Raw genomic sequence first — 13,246 nt, 5'->3', positions numbered from 1 at the left:
CCTTCCCTTCCTTCTCTTCCCTTCTCTCCTTACTCTTCCTTTCCCTCCTTCTCTTTTCTCCTCCACTCCTCTCCTCCCTTCTCTCCTTCTCTTCCCTTCTCTTCCTTCTCTTCCCTTCTCTTTTCTCCTCCACTCCTCTCCTCCTCTTCCCTTTCATTCCCTCCTTCTCTTCTTTTTCCTTCCTTCTCTTCCTTTCCCTTCCCCTCCCTCTTCTCTTCTTTCTTCCTCTCTCTCTCCCTCCTCCCCTCTCATTCCCCCCCCCTTCAGTTCCTGGCCATGGTGTTCCAAGACCTGCTGACCAACAAAGACGACTACCTGAGGGCCTCCCGGGCTCTCCTGCGGGAGATCATCAAGCAGACCAAGCACGAGATCAACTTCCAGGCTTTCTGCCTGGGGCTCATGCAGGAGCGGAAGGAGCCTCAGTACGCGGACATGGAGTTCAAGGTGAGGAACGCGCTGCAGCGCCTAGCTTCGTGCCCCCGGGAGACCCACTCCCACCGTTCTGCTCCCGTCGGGGCTCCACGGGTGTCTTAACCCTCTCCTCCCCCTCCTCCCCCTCAGGACCGCTTCGTCATCCACATCACAGACCTGCTGGCCGTCTCTATGATGCTCAGCATCACCGCCCAGGTGAAGGAAGCCGGCGTGGCCTGGGACAAAGGCGAGAAGAAAAGTGAGGCTTCGCTTTACGGCTGGGTTGGGGGTGGGGGGGAGGGGTTGAGAGTCCCATCCCCCGAGTTTCTCAATCCCTCCTGGACCTTGGGGATAGAAAGGGGGTCTCTGTGTGAGAGATGAACTCCGATTTGGGGTTAATCCAACCCAGATTCAGTCCTGAGAAGAGCTGGACCTTTAAAGCCCTACATGGCTCTTCCCTTCCCTCCTTCTCTTCCCTTCTCTCCTCTCCGCCTTCATCTTCTCCTTCCCTTCCTTCCCTTCCCTCCTTCTCTTCTTTTCTCTTCCCTTCCCTCCTTCTCTTTCCTTCTCTCCTCTCCGCCTTCATCTTCTCTTCCCTTCCCTTCCCTCCTTCTCTTCTTTTCTCTTCCCTCCCTTCCTTCTCTTTCCTTCTCTCCTCTCTGCCTTCATCTTCTCTTCCCTCCCTTCCCTTCCCTCCTTCTCTTCTTTTCTCTTTCCCTTCCCTCCTTCTCTTTCCTTCTCTCCTCTCCGCCTTCATCTTCTCTTCCCTTCCCTCCTTCTCTTCTTTTCTCTTCCCTCCCTTCCTTCTCTTTCCTTCTCTCCTCTCTGCCTTCATCTTCTCTTCCCTCCCTTCCCTTCCCTCCTTCTCTTCTTTTCTCTTCCTTCCTTCTCTTCCCTTCTCTCCTCTCCGCCTTCATCTTCTCTTCCCTTCTTTCCCTTCCCTCCTTCTCTTCTTTTCTCTTCCCTTCCCTCCTTCTCTTTCCTTCTCTCCTCTCCGCCTTCATCTTCTCTTCCCTTCCCTTCCCTCCTTCTCTTCTTTTCTCTTCCCTCCCTTCCTTCTCTTTCCTTCTCTCCTCTCTGCCTTCATCTTCTCTTCCCTCCCTTCCCTTCCCTCCTTCTCTTCTTTTCTCTTCCCTCCTTCTCTTCCCTTCTCTCCTCTCCCGCCTTCATCTTCTCTTCCCTTCTTTCCCTTCCCTCCTTCTCTTCTTTTCTCTTCCCTTCCCTCCTTCTCTTTCCTTCTCTCCTCTCCGCCTTCATCTTCTCTTCCCTTCCCTTCCCTCCTTCTCTTCTTTTCTCTTCCCTCCCTTCCTTCTCTTTCCTTCTCTCCTCTCTGCCTTCATCTTCTCTTCCCTCCCTTCCCTTCCCTCCTTCTCTTCTTTTCTCTTCCCTCCTTCTCTTCCCTTCTCTCCTCTCCGCCTTCATCTTCTCTTCCCTTCCTTCCCTTCCCTCCTTCTCTTCTTTTCTCTTCCCTTCCCTCCTTCTCTTTCCTTCTCTCCTCTCCGCCTTCATCTTCTCTTCCCTTCCCTTCCCTTCCCTCCTTCTCTTCTTTTCTCTTCCCTTCCCTCCTTCTCTTCCCTTCTCTCCTCTCCACCTTCATCTTCTCTTCCCTTCCTTCCCTTCCCTCCTTCTCTTCTTTTCTCTTCCCTTCCCTCCTTCTCTTTCCTTCTCTTCTCTCCGCCTTCATCTTCTCTTCCCTTCCCTTCCCTCCTTCTCTTTCCTTCTCTCCTCTCCGCCTTCATCTTCTCTTCCCTTCCCTTCCCTTCCCTTCCCTCCTTCTCTTCTTTTCTCTTCCCTTCCCTCCTTCTCTTTCCTTCTCTTCTCTCCGCCTTCATCTCTCTTCCCTTCCCTTCCCTCCTTCTCTTTCCTTCTCTTCTCTCCGCCTTCAATCTTCTCTTCCCTTCCCTTCCCTCCTTCTCTTCCCTTCTCTCCTCTCCGCCTTCATCTTCTCTTCCTTCCCTTCCCTCCTTCTCTTCTTTTCTCTTCCCTTCCCTCCTTCTCTTTCCTTCTCTCCTCTCCGCCTTCATCTTCTCTTCCCTTCCCTTCCCGTCCCTCCTGGACCTTGGGGATAGAAAGGGGGTCTGTGTGAGAGATGAACTCCGATTTGGGGTTAATCCAACCCAGATTCAGTCCTGAGAAGAGCTGCTCTATGGAATGAGCTGCCCCCAGAGATCTGGGCCCTACCCACCCTCTTGGTCTTTCGCAAAGCCATTAAAACCTGGCTTTTCCAGCAGGCTTAGGGCTGTTGACCCCTTGATGGAGGTCCAGCCCCATCTGATTGGGTGTCTGTTGTGTTCCTTTTTAACTCTGTTGTGTCCCATTGTTTTTTAATAATTCTTTTTTCATTTCTGTAAGCCGCCCGGAGTCCTCCAGGATTGGGCGGCATAGAAATTCAATGAATGAATGAATGAACCTCCTGTTTGTTTGTTTGTTTGTTTGTTTGTTTGTTTATTGATTTATAACCTCCTGTTTCTCTCCAGATTTGGAAGGGCTGCGGGCTTTTCAGAACCAGATCGCAGCCATCCAGCGAGACGCCGTCTGGTGGCTGCACACGGTGGTCCCCTCCATCACCAAGCTGGCTCCCAAGGAATACATACACTGGTAACAGAAGGGGCTCTGAGGGGTGTGTGTGTGTCTCCGTTAAGGAAACCCTCCTTGCAAGGGGGATCCCCGAGAAACTTACCCACATTTGTCCCCTCTCTCTCTCTTTTTTTAAAACAGCCTCCACAAAGTCCTGTTCACAGAGCAACCGGAGACCTACTACAAATGGGATAATTGGCCCCCGGAGAGCGACCGCAAGTAAATCTGGAGCCTGACTTGAACCTAGAACCCTGCAGGGGTGGGGTGGGGGTGGGGTAGGGGCCTCAAAGGTTTGGGGCAGTGGTGAAAGTCATTTTTTTTTACTACCGGTTCCGTGGGCGTGACTTGGTGGGCGTAGCAGGGGAAGGGTACTGCAAAATCCCCATTTCCTCCTGATCAGCTGGGACTCGGGAGGCAGAGAATAGAAGGGGGCGCGGCCAGCCAGAGGTGGAATTTGCCGGTTCTCCGAACTACTCAAAATTTCCGCTACCGGTTCTCCAGAACCGGTCAGAACCTGCTGGATTTCACCCCTGGTTTGGGTTAGAATTTCCCTGCTTGTGACTCGGAAACCATCATCAGTGGCTTGGCCTGGTACCCAAACCACCATTAAGTGGTTTGTTGAAAGCATTGGAAGCCGTGTGAGAGACACACACACACACCCTCCAGGGTCTGTTTCTGTCGCTCCCCTCTGGGAGGAGGTTTCGAAGAACCTACAGAAGGACGACTAGATTCCAGGACAGCTTTATCCCTTAAGCCTTTACCCGTCTTGTAAACTCACAATATTCTTCCTTCCTGCCATAGCAATAGCAGTTAGACTTATATACCGCTTCATAGGGCTTTCAACCCTCTCTAAGCGGTTTACAGAGCCAGCATATATCGCCTCCACAGTCCTGGGTCCTCATTTCACCCACCTCAGAAGGACGGAAGGCTGAGTCAACCCTGAGCCCGTGAGATTAGAACCGCTGAACTGCAGATAACAGTCAGCTGAAGTGGCCTGCAGTGCTGCACCCTAACCACCACGCCACCTCGGCTCTTGCGCATGTAGACATCCGAACTAGATTGCGATGTTTCTCTGTGTCATATATGTGTGTGGATGTGTCTATAGGCATAATGGTTTTATCTTTTGAGAGCTGAGTGCAATGAAATCTTGCTGATTGGCGTAGATTCAAAGTGACCGTAAAGTTTCATTCTATTTTTCTGTTGGGAAAATCGATCTGTTGTTCTGGGTGTGAATCTGCTAAGTATCTCTCCCCCCCCCTCCTTCATTCTCTTCCTGGCCAGCTTCTTCCTCCGCCTTTGCTCCGAAGTGCCCATCCTTGAGGATACCCTCATGCGTATCCTGGTCATTGGTCTGTCGCGGGACCTTCCCCTCGGCCCCGCCGACGCCATGGAGCTGGCCGATCACCTGGTGAAACGGGCAGCGGCTGTGCAGGCGGACGGTGAGCCCCCTACTGCATTCTAACCACTGTGCAACTGTGGCCCTTCCTTCCTTCCCTCCTTCCTTCCCTCCCTCCCTCCTTCCTTCCTTCCCTCCCTCCCTCCCTCCCTCCCTCCCTCCTTCCTTCCTTCCTTCCCTCCCTCCCTCCTTCCTTCCTTCCCTCCTTCCTTCCCTCCCTCCTTCCCTCCCTCCCTCCCTCCCTCCTTCCCTCCCTCCCTCCCTCCCTCCTTCCTTCCTTCCTTCCTTCCTTCCTTCCTTCCTTCCTTCCTTCCTTCCTTCTTTCCTTCCTTCCTTCCTCCTTCCTTCCTTCCCACTTAGCACTTATATACCGCTTCACAGTGCTTTTACAGCCCTCTTTAAGCCATTTACAGAGTCAGCCTCTTGCCCCCAACAATCTGGGTCCTCGTTTTACCCACCTCGGAAGGACGGAAGGCTGAGTCAACCTTAAGCCGGTCAGGGTCGAACTGCTGGCAGTGGGCAGAATTTACAGCACTGCTGTATTGAAACTCCTAAGCCGCCATGGCCCTTCCTTCCTCCCTTCCCTTTCCCCTCCCTTTCCTTTCCCCTTCCTTCCTCCCTCCCTCCCTCCCTCCCTTCCCTATCCCTTTCCTTCCTTCCTCATTTTACCACCTCGGAAAGATTAGCCGGTCAGGATCGAACTGCTGGCAGTGGGCAGAATTTACAGCACTGCTGTATTGAAACTCCTAAGCCACCATGGCCCTTCCTTCCTCCCTCCCTCCCTCCCTTTCCTTTCCCCTTCCTTCCTTCCTCATTGTACCCACCTCGGAAAGATGAGCTGGTCAGGATCGAATTGTTGGCAGTGGGCAGAGTCCCTCTGCAATCCTGCATTCTCACCACTGTGCCACCAGGGCTTCCCCCCCACCCCCCGCTCCAGTCCCCTGGGCTGCCTGAATCAAGAATCTATGTTGGCTATTAGCTACCCCTGTAGAAATCCAGCCCAACCTCCTGCGGGCAATTTTGTCATCCCTCTTCTTTGTTTTTATGCCTTCCTGCTCCTCCCATTGCGGGTTTCAGATGTCGACGTCCTGAGAGTGGAGAGGATTCAACTTATCGATGCCGTCTTAAACCTCTGCACCTACCACCATCCCGAGAACATCCAGCTGCCTCCGGGGTAATTGTGGAGAGATTCTTCCTTCGTTTTTCTCCTCCTCCTCCTCCTTTTTCTCCTTCTCCTTCATTCCTCCTGGGGAGGGTCTTTTCTTGGTTGGAGAGCACCAAGCATGGTGGGATTTGGCCAGTTTGCCCCACTTCGGGAGAACCGGTTATTAACTTTCTGAGCGGTTTGGTGAAGTGGTTGTTGGAAGAAATCATTAGGGCAGAGAACCGGTGGTTAAATTCTTTGAATCCCACCACTGGCACCAGGGACCCCATAATCACTCTCCTTCTCCCCCTTCCCCTTCCTCTCCTCCTCCTCCTCCTCCTCCTCCTCCTTCTTCTTCTTCTCCTTCTCCTTCGTCCTCCTTCTCTTCCTCCTCCTCCTCCTCCTCTTCCTTCTTCTCTTTTGAACGGCAAACATGGGACAATAACCCCCACTCTGTCCTGGTTTGTTTTTCCTTTCGTATCTTGCATTATTTTGTGAAAACACGACAAGATCTTATTGTATATCCTTGGCTCTCCTGCAGGTACCAGCCTCCAAATCTGGCTATTTCAACCCTCTACTGGAAGGCCTGGCCTCTGTTGCTCGTGGTGGCTGCATTCAATCCGGAAAACATCGGTGAGTCTTAACAGCGGGAATCCTTTCCTGCAGGGGGGGGGGGGCACGACTGATTCAGAGGTGGCATTCAGCAGGTTCTGACCAGTTCTGGACAACTGGTAGTGGAAATTTTTGAGTAGTTCAGAGAACCGGTAAATACCACCTCTGGCTGGCCGCGCCCCCATCTGTTCTCTGCCTCCTGAGTCCCAGCTGATCGGGAGGGAATGGGGATTTTGCAGTATCCTTCCCCTGCCACGCCCACCAAACCACACCTACCAAGCCACGCCCACAGAACTGGTAGTAAAAAAATTTTGAATCCTGCCATTGGATTAATGGTACGTCTTTTCCCTCCCTTTGTTTTTTACTTTAAAATTGTCCTCACGATCTGTCAGTGACTCTCCAGAGATTTTGTTCAAGGTATTGTTGGCGCTTCGATTGCCATGTTTCTAAATTGGGCTTTTTCCTCCCCCATCCTCCTGCGGTTTGATCGGCAGGTCTCACGGCTTGGGAGGACTACCCGACCCTAAAGATGCTGATGGAGATGGTGATGACCAAGTAGGTTCGAACTGGGGAGAGTCCGTCCCCAAATTCCTCCCTTTTCCCCATCTTAAAAGGTGGGAGTGACAACCCTCAACTTGGCCTCATCCAGGCCATTATTTTTTTTAGCGTTGCCCCACTGGAGTTGAGGGATCGGGAGGAGGGAATAGAGAGAGCTGGGCTTTTGTGGCCAAAACAAAATTACTTTCCCCTGGGAACCAAGGACACTCCAACAGCTGGCTGGAGAGAGGAGGAGGAGGAGGAGGAGTAACCAGGCAACTGTCCGGCACACCTCGATTGGACAATGTAACTGATTGTTTGGGGGAAAGGGAAACTTTTGCTTCCAAGCAGGTAAAAACTGCGGGAATTCTCAAGAGTCAGTTTTCATCAGTCTGTGCCAATAATGATATCTCCAAATAAAACCGTTCTTTGAAGAATCTGCCTGCCTCGGAGATCTATAGCAGTTAGCAGTTAGACTTATCTACCGCTTCATAGGGCTTTCAGCCCTCTCTAAGCGGTTTACAGAGTCAGCATATCGCCCCCAACAACATTCCGGGTCCTCATTTTACCCCCCTCGGAAGGATGGAAGGCTGAGTCAACCCTGAGCCTGGTGAGATTTGAACAGCCGAACTGCAGAACTAGCAGTCAGCTGAAGTAGCCTGCAGTGCTGCACTCTAACCACTGCGCCACCTCGGCTCTGTTCGCTATCGGCGTGTTACTTGGAACGCTGACATTGAGGTTATTTTGAGCTCCCCCCCCCCCCTTCAATGTCAGGGTTCCAAAAAACACCCCCAAGGCTCGGGTTTCCTCAAAAGTCCCACTTTATTAGAGATGTCACGCTGGCACATCTGGGAAAAACCCGAATCTGAAAGCTGCCAGGTTTTCCCCACCCAGTTGGAAGTTGCCTCACACCCACAAGTCCCATCCCATGGTCCAATGTTCCACTGCCACGGAGACACAGATTCCTCCCATCCTCATCCGGCCAGTTGCAGAGACGCAGATGACCTTGGTTTTCTAAGAAGAACGCTGTTATGGCTACACATCACCCAACTCCGTATAATTCCCCCGTCCCGTTTTCCCACCGTAGAAAGGGTGACAGGCCTGAACCCTAAAAAGGAAACGGTGGTTTGCACGTCTGACACTCCCAGCATTAACGTCAAGTCACAAACCCTCAATAAAATGGGTTTCCTCGGTTTCCCTTTCCGTTTGCCAGCAATTACTCCTACCCTCCCTGCACTCTGACCGACGAAGAGACGCGTACGGAGATGATCAGCCGCGAACTGCAGATCTCTCAGCGGGAGAAGCAGGAGATCCTGGCCTTCGAGGGCCACCTGGCCGCGGCCTCCACCAAGCAGACCATCACCGAGAGCAGCAGCCTCCTCCTGTCCCAGTTGACCAGCTTGGATCCCCAGTAAGAATCCCTGGGGACCTTCCAAGGGGGAGACTCAACAGCTGCAGACTCTTGAAGCTGGGGCAGGGTGCTTCCCCGGCCTGCTCTCTTCACCCTTCTTGCTCCTTCCGCAGAGGGCCTCCCCGCAGGCCCCCTCAGCCCGTCCTGGATCAGGTGAAGAGCCTCAACCAGTCCCTGCGCCTGGGGCACCTCTTGTGCCGTAGCCGGCACCCCGACTTCCTGCTCAACATCATCCAGAGGCAGGTGAGTGGCACGGAGGGCTGGAAGGCTCTGCCTTGATTAGTCTCTGCCTAGGACAGCGCTCGGCAACCGGTGAATAAATTATTGTGGTCCGCAGAAAAAATTATTTGCATTTTTTCTATTGCACTAAATCCGGGGTCCTTAAACTACGATAGTCAAACTATCGTTAAATGAATGATTGATAATGATAATAATAAAGTAATAATTTGTATGGACAGAATAAAAGGGAACTTGGATATAAGTTGTAAACAACGATTAAGAAAAGAGGTCTGAAAATTGTGTTATTAAACATAATTAATATTTATTTTGAATGTGTTATAAAGGTATGATGTGGTTGGATGATATTGAAAATAGATAAGGGAATGCCATTATGTGGTTTTGTTTTAAATTTTGGAATGCTTGTTATAAAGGGACATTAAAAGAACTGTAGTCATATGAAGGATGAGCTATGATGATAGCGATTATATATATATATATGTGTGTGTGTTGCATTTGTGATATCTATCTATCTATATCTATCTATATCTATCTATCTATCTATCTATCTATCTATCTATCTATATATATATATATATATATATATCTAATCTATCTATCTAATCTATCTATCTATATCATCTATATATCTATATGTATATCTATCTATCTATCTATCTATCTATCTATCTATCTATCTATCATCTATATATCTATATCTATATCTACCTACCTACCTACCTACCTACCTACCTACCTACCTACCTACCTACCTACCTACCTACCTACCTACATACATATATATATATATATATATATATATATATATATATAGTGTCACAACCCCTGGTATGCCCCAATTATGGGAGGAAGCTAACTGCTTCCATTCTCTGTCCATCGGCTCGTCACAAGAGACCATCCAGACAGAAAGCCCAATATTTTTACTGTTGCTTTTTGTTACATTTGTGCTGTATTTGTGCTGATAAATAAATGAAGGGAGACTAGTATAGATCTGTTTCAAGCTATTTAGCTCTCATCAGCTAGCCATACCCTTACTGGGATTCGAACCTGTGCTGTATTACATCTTAGGCAGATGTCTTAACCATTGAGCCACAGGTCCTCTTCCTATATCAGCTTGAGCCAATATATAAATATATGTGATGTAAAATAGATAACTTGAGATGAATCATAGGTGATGACTGTGGAAGGGATGCAGGAAAGCTCTTTGTAACCAATTGACACACTTTCTACAATTTGTAGTGGAGGATGGTTTTGTTTGTTTTTATTCAAAAAATAAAATAAAATAAAATAAAATAAAAAACTACGGCCCCTGGGATGGATACGTGCAATGAACGCTTGTGTTGCTGCAGAGAGTCTCCCCCTTCAGGGTCTTTTTGTGCAGGTCGGGGGGGGGGGGGTGCAGAAATTCCGACTTGGGGTCTGCTTCAGCCTCCTGGTGGGGGGCTTTGGGCGAAGGCTGGAGGGAAGCACCGCTGGTGGCGAAGAGCCGGAGGGCCTCGTTCCAGTGGGACTGCATCCTGGCCTGGAACTGGCTGACCATCTCAGCCCGCTGAGCCTCCGGGCGCCGGTCCCTGGCCCTCTACTCCCGAAAGGCCTTCCCTCTGCTTGAAAAGCCCATGCTCTTAGTCCTTCTCTCCTCCACCAACTCCTCCCTCCTTCCTCTTCCTCACCGCTAGGCTTCTTCGCAGTCCATGCCGTGGCTGGCGGACCTCGTCCAGTCCAGCGAGGGCTCGCTGGACGTCCTCCCGGTCCAGTGCCTTTGCGAATTCCTCCTGCACGATGCCGCAGATGAGTCGGCCTCTGGAGAGGAGGAAGAGGAAGGAGAAAGCAAAGAGCAGCGGGCCAAGAAACGGCAGGTAAGCATTTTTTTTTCTGATTTCCCATTATTTGCAAAGCAAAACAGCCAAGTTGGGAAGAGGGTTGATGGAATCACGCCGGGAAATTCATCCCAGCCCAAACATTGCAGGTAGTGCACCTAACCTCATGCTGCTTCTCCGCAGAGGCAGCAAAAACAGAGGCAGTTGCTCGGCCGTCTGCAAGACATGCTTCTCGGACCCACCGCCGACGAGCAGACCACGTGCGAGGTGCTGGACTACTTCCTGAGGCGCCTCAGCTCCTCCCAGGTGGCCTCTCGGGTGCTGGCCATGAAGGTAAGGAACACCAGGCCTCGTCCGTCTGTCCGTCCCCGCTTCAGAGCAGGGAAGGGCACAATGCAAATTCTTAGCCAGGCAGGATAAAATATCGCGATGCAACCTCGTTTTTGGTGCACCGTCAGTCCTTCCCCCAGAGGGCCATCAAGTTTTTGTTCAGGGGGTGTGCGTGAGGGGCTTTGGGGGGCTCCGAGCCCGGAGTTTCTGCCCCCTTGCTTGCAACTCCTTCAGTCCTGAAGCTTGAAAACATCCATGTTCATCCCTTAAGTCCCATCGTGCTAGATTTGAGAGAGGGCATAGAGGTTTCTGTTTAAAGTATTTTTCCTGTATTTCTGCAAACTCCCATCTGTGCCAGAAGTCTCTCTCTCTCTCTCTCTCTCTCCCTCTCCCTATCTCCTTCTCTTTCTCTCTGTCTCTTTCTCTCTCTCTCTCTCCCTCTCTCCTTCTCTCTCTCTCTCTCTTTCTCTCTCTCTCTCCCTCTCCCTATCTCCTTCTCTTTCTCTCTGTCTCTTTCTCTCTCTCTCTCCCTCTCTCCTTCTCTCTCTCTCTCTCTTTCTCTCTCTCTCTCCCTCTCCCTATCTCCTTCTCTTTCTCTCTGTCTTTCTCTCTCTCCCTCCCTCTCTCCTTCTCTCTCTCTCTCTCTTTCTCTCTCTCTCTCCCTCCCTCTCTCCTTCTCTTTCTCTCTCTCCCTCTCTCCTTCTCTCCCTCCCTGCCTCCCTCTCTCTCTCCCTCCCTCTCTCCTCCAAAACACTGTTGCTTATTCTGGTTTTTAGGCTTTTATCTGTATAGAAGAAGGGTGGTTTTTTCTATCATTTCTTTTTTGTTTATTTGTTTGCAGTTGCCCCTTTCTTCTACCCTTTTTCCTTTCTTTTCAACTCCTTTTTCTCCCTCTGCTTGTTTGTATTTTATACTATTGATACTCTATTATTAAGTGCTGCATTTTATGGTTTATGATGTGTGTATCTTTTTGAGAGCATCTGCACCAGACAAATTCCTTGTGGGTCCAATTACACTTGGCCAATAAATAATTCTGTTCTGTCCTGTTCTGTTCTATTCTATTCTAATTTATATTCTACTCTATTTTTTATTCTGCTCTATTCTACTTTATTCTTCTCTATTCTCCATTCTACTCTTTCTATTCTACTCTATTTTTTATTCTGCTCTATTCTACTTTATTCTTCTCTATTCTCCATTCTACTCTTTCTATTCTACTCTATTTTCTATTCTGCTCTATTCTACTTTATTCTTCTCTATTCTCCATTCTCCTCTTTCTATTCTACTCTATTTTTTTTATTCTGCTCTATTCTACTTTATTCTTCTCTATTCTCCATTCTACTCTTTCTATTCTACTCTATTTTTTATTCTGCTCTATTCTACTTTATTCTTCTCTATTCTCCATTCTACTCTTTCTATTCTACTCTATTTTCTATTCTGCTCTATTCTACTTTATTCTTCTCTATTCTCCATTCTACTCTTTCTATTCTACTCTATTTTCTATTCTGCTCTATTCTACTTTATTCTTCTCTATTCTCCATTCTACTCTTTCTATTCTACTCTATTTTTTATTCTGCTCTATTCTACTTTATTCTCTATTCTCCATTCTCCTCTTTCTATTCTACTCTATTTTCTATTCCGTTCTATTTTCTATTCTACTCTGCTTTACTCTCTATTCTCCTTTATTTTTTATTCTAGTTTTTGAAACGTAATAAATTTTTGTAGGGGGGAAAAAAATTCCCAATGTTGCTGACAGCCACCAGATTTTGTCAGAAGCCGACCGTTTTGCCCATCCAGCTGAGAAGCAGGTCAGGCTGGATGCGACCCCCCCCACCCGTGTCTTCCTCCCCCCTGCAGGGCCTGTCCTTGGTGCTTTCCGAAGGAGCCCTCCCCGAGAAGGAGGAGAAGGAGCACCCGATGGAGGAAGATTCCTGGGACTTCGAGCTGCTTCGGAGCTACCAGTGGCTCCTGCGGGATCTCCCCAAACTGCCCTTGTTCGACAGCGTCCGGACCACCACGGCAGTGGCTTTGCAGCAGGTGAGTGGCACAGTGAACCCTAGAAGCCCCCCTCTCTCTTTTTTTTAAAGTTTTATTATGTTTCGGTTACAAAAATAAACCTTCCATCTTTCCTTAAGCCGTGTGTCGTCTGGGTACAAACATCCCTGTGCAACATCGTTCCTCTTTTGCCACATCTGTCCTGTTCATATTAACACCTTTGGCGGGAAGGGAACAGCGTCCCGGGCACCTTTGGCATTTAGTCATGTTTGAATGTTGTTTGAATGTTTATTTTATTTATATGCTGCCCTTTTCCCCCCGAAGGGGACTCAGGGCGGCTCACAACTCAACTAAGGGAGGGGGATACAGACAAAAAAATTAAAACAACGCGCAACAATACATAATTTAAAACACACAACAGTCATACCATTCGAGAAGGGGGTAGAAGCTTTTTAGCCCCAGGCCTGTCGGAACAGCCAGGTTTTAAGGGCTTTGCGGAAGGCCTGGAGGGTGGTGAGGGTTTGAATCTCCACGGGGAGTTCGTTCCAGAGGGTCGGAGCGGCCACAGAGAAGGCTCTCCTCCGAGTAGTCGCCAGTCGACACTGGCCGGCGGATGGAATTCGGAGGAGGCCTAATCTGTGGGATCTAATCGGTCTAGTGGAGGTAATTGGCAGCAGGCGGTCCCTCAAGTACCCAGGTCCAATACCATGAAGGGCTTTATAAGTGACGACTAGCGCCTTGAAGCGTATCCGGAGACCAATAGGCAGCCAGTGCAGCTCGCG

General features: G+C 49.5%; 1 protein-coding gene across 1 annotated transcript in view; it reads left to right on the top strand.

Moving 5' to 3' along the window:
- The window catches only part of INTS1 (integrator complex subunit 1), a 59,719-nt gene that overhangs the window by 13,797 nt on the left and 32,676 nt on the right, over nucleotides 1-13,246 (top strand). Inside the window, exons 10-22 of the mRNA XM_087729413.1 lie at nucleotides 268-444; nucleotides 562-670; nucleotides 2,889-3,009; nucleotides 3,130-3,207; nucleotides 4,270-4,427; nucleotides 5,462-5,558; nucleotides 6,070-6,161; nucleotides 6,635-6,695; nucleotides 7,891-8,088; nucleotides 8,202-8,331; nucleotides 10,002-10,181; nucleotides 10,326-10,475; nucleotides 12,327-12,506. Coding sequence (XP_087585539.1) covers nucleotides 268-444; nucleotides 562-670; nucleotides 2,889-3,009; nucleotides 3,130-3,207; nucleotides 4,270-4,427; nucleotides 5,462-5,558; nucleotides 6,070-6,161; nucleotides 6,635-6,695; nucleotides 7,891-8,088; nucleotides 8,202-8,331; nucleotides 10,002-10,181; nucleotides 10,326-10,475; nucleotides 12,327-12,506 — 1,731 coding nt within the window. The remainder of the gene's footprint in view (nucleotides 1-267; nucleotides 445-561; nucleotides 671-2,888; nucleotides 3,010-3,129; nucleotides 3,208-4,269; nucleotides 4,428-5,461; nucleotides 5,559-6,069; nucleotides 6,162-6,634; nucleotides 6,696-7,890; nucleotides 8,089-8,201; nucleotides 8,332-10,001; nucleotides 10,182-10,325; nucleotides 10,476-12,326; nucleotides 12,507-13,246) is intronic.

This window comes from Thamnophis sirtalis, unplaced genomic scaffold (genome assembly GCF_051295495.1).
Source record: "Thamnophis sirtalis isolate CommonGarterSnake01/CBP01778 unplaced genomic scaffold, rThaSir2_p1.2 scaffold_14, whole genome shotgun sequence".
NCBI classification, from domain to species: domain Eukaryota; kingdom Metazoa; phylum Chordata; class Lepidosauria; order Squamata; family Natricidae; genus Thamnophis; species Thamnophis sirtalis.
The sequence above is the reverse complement of the archived record's forward strand: the minus strand, read 5'-3'. Positions and strand labels throughout refer to the sequence as shown.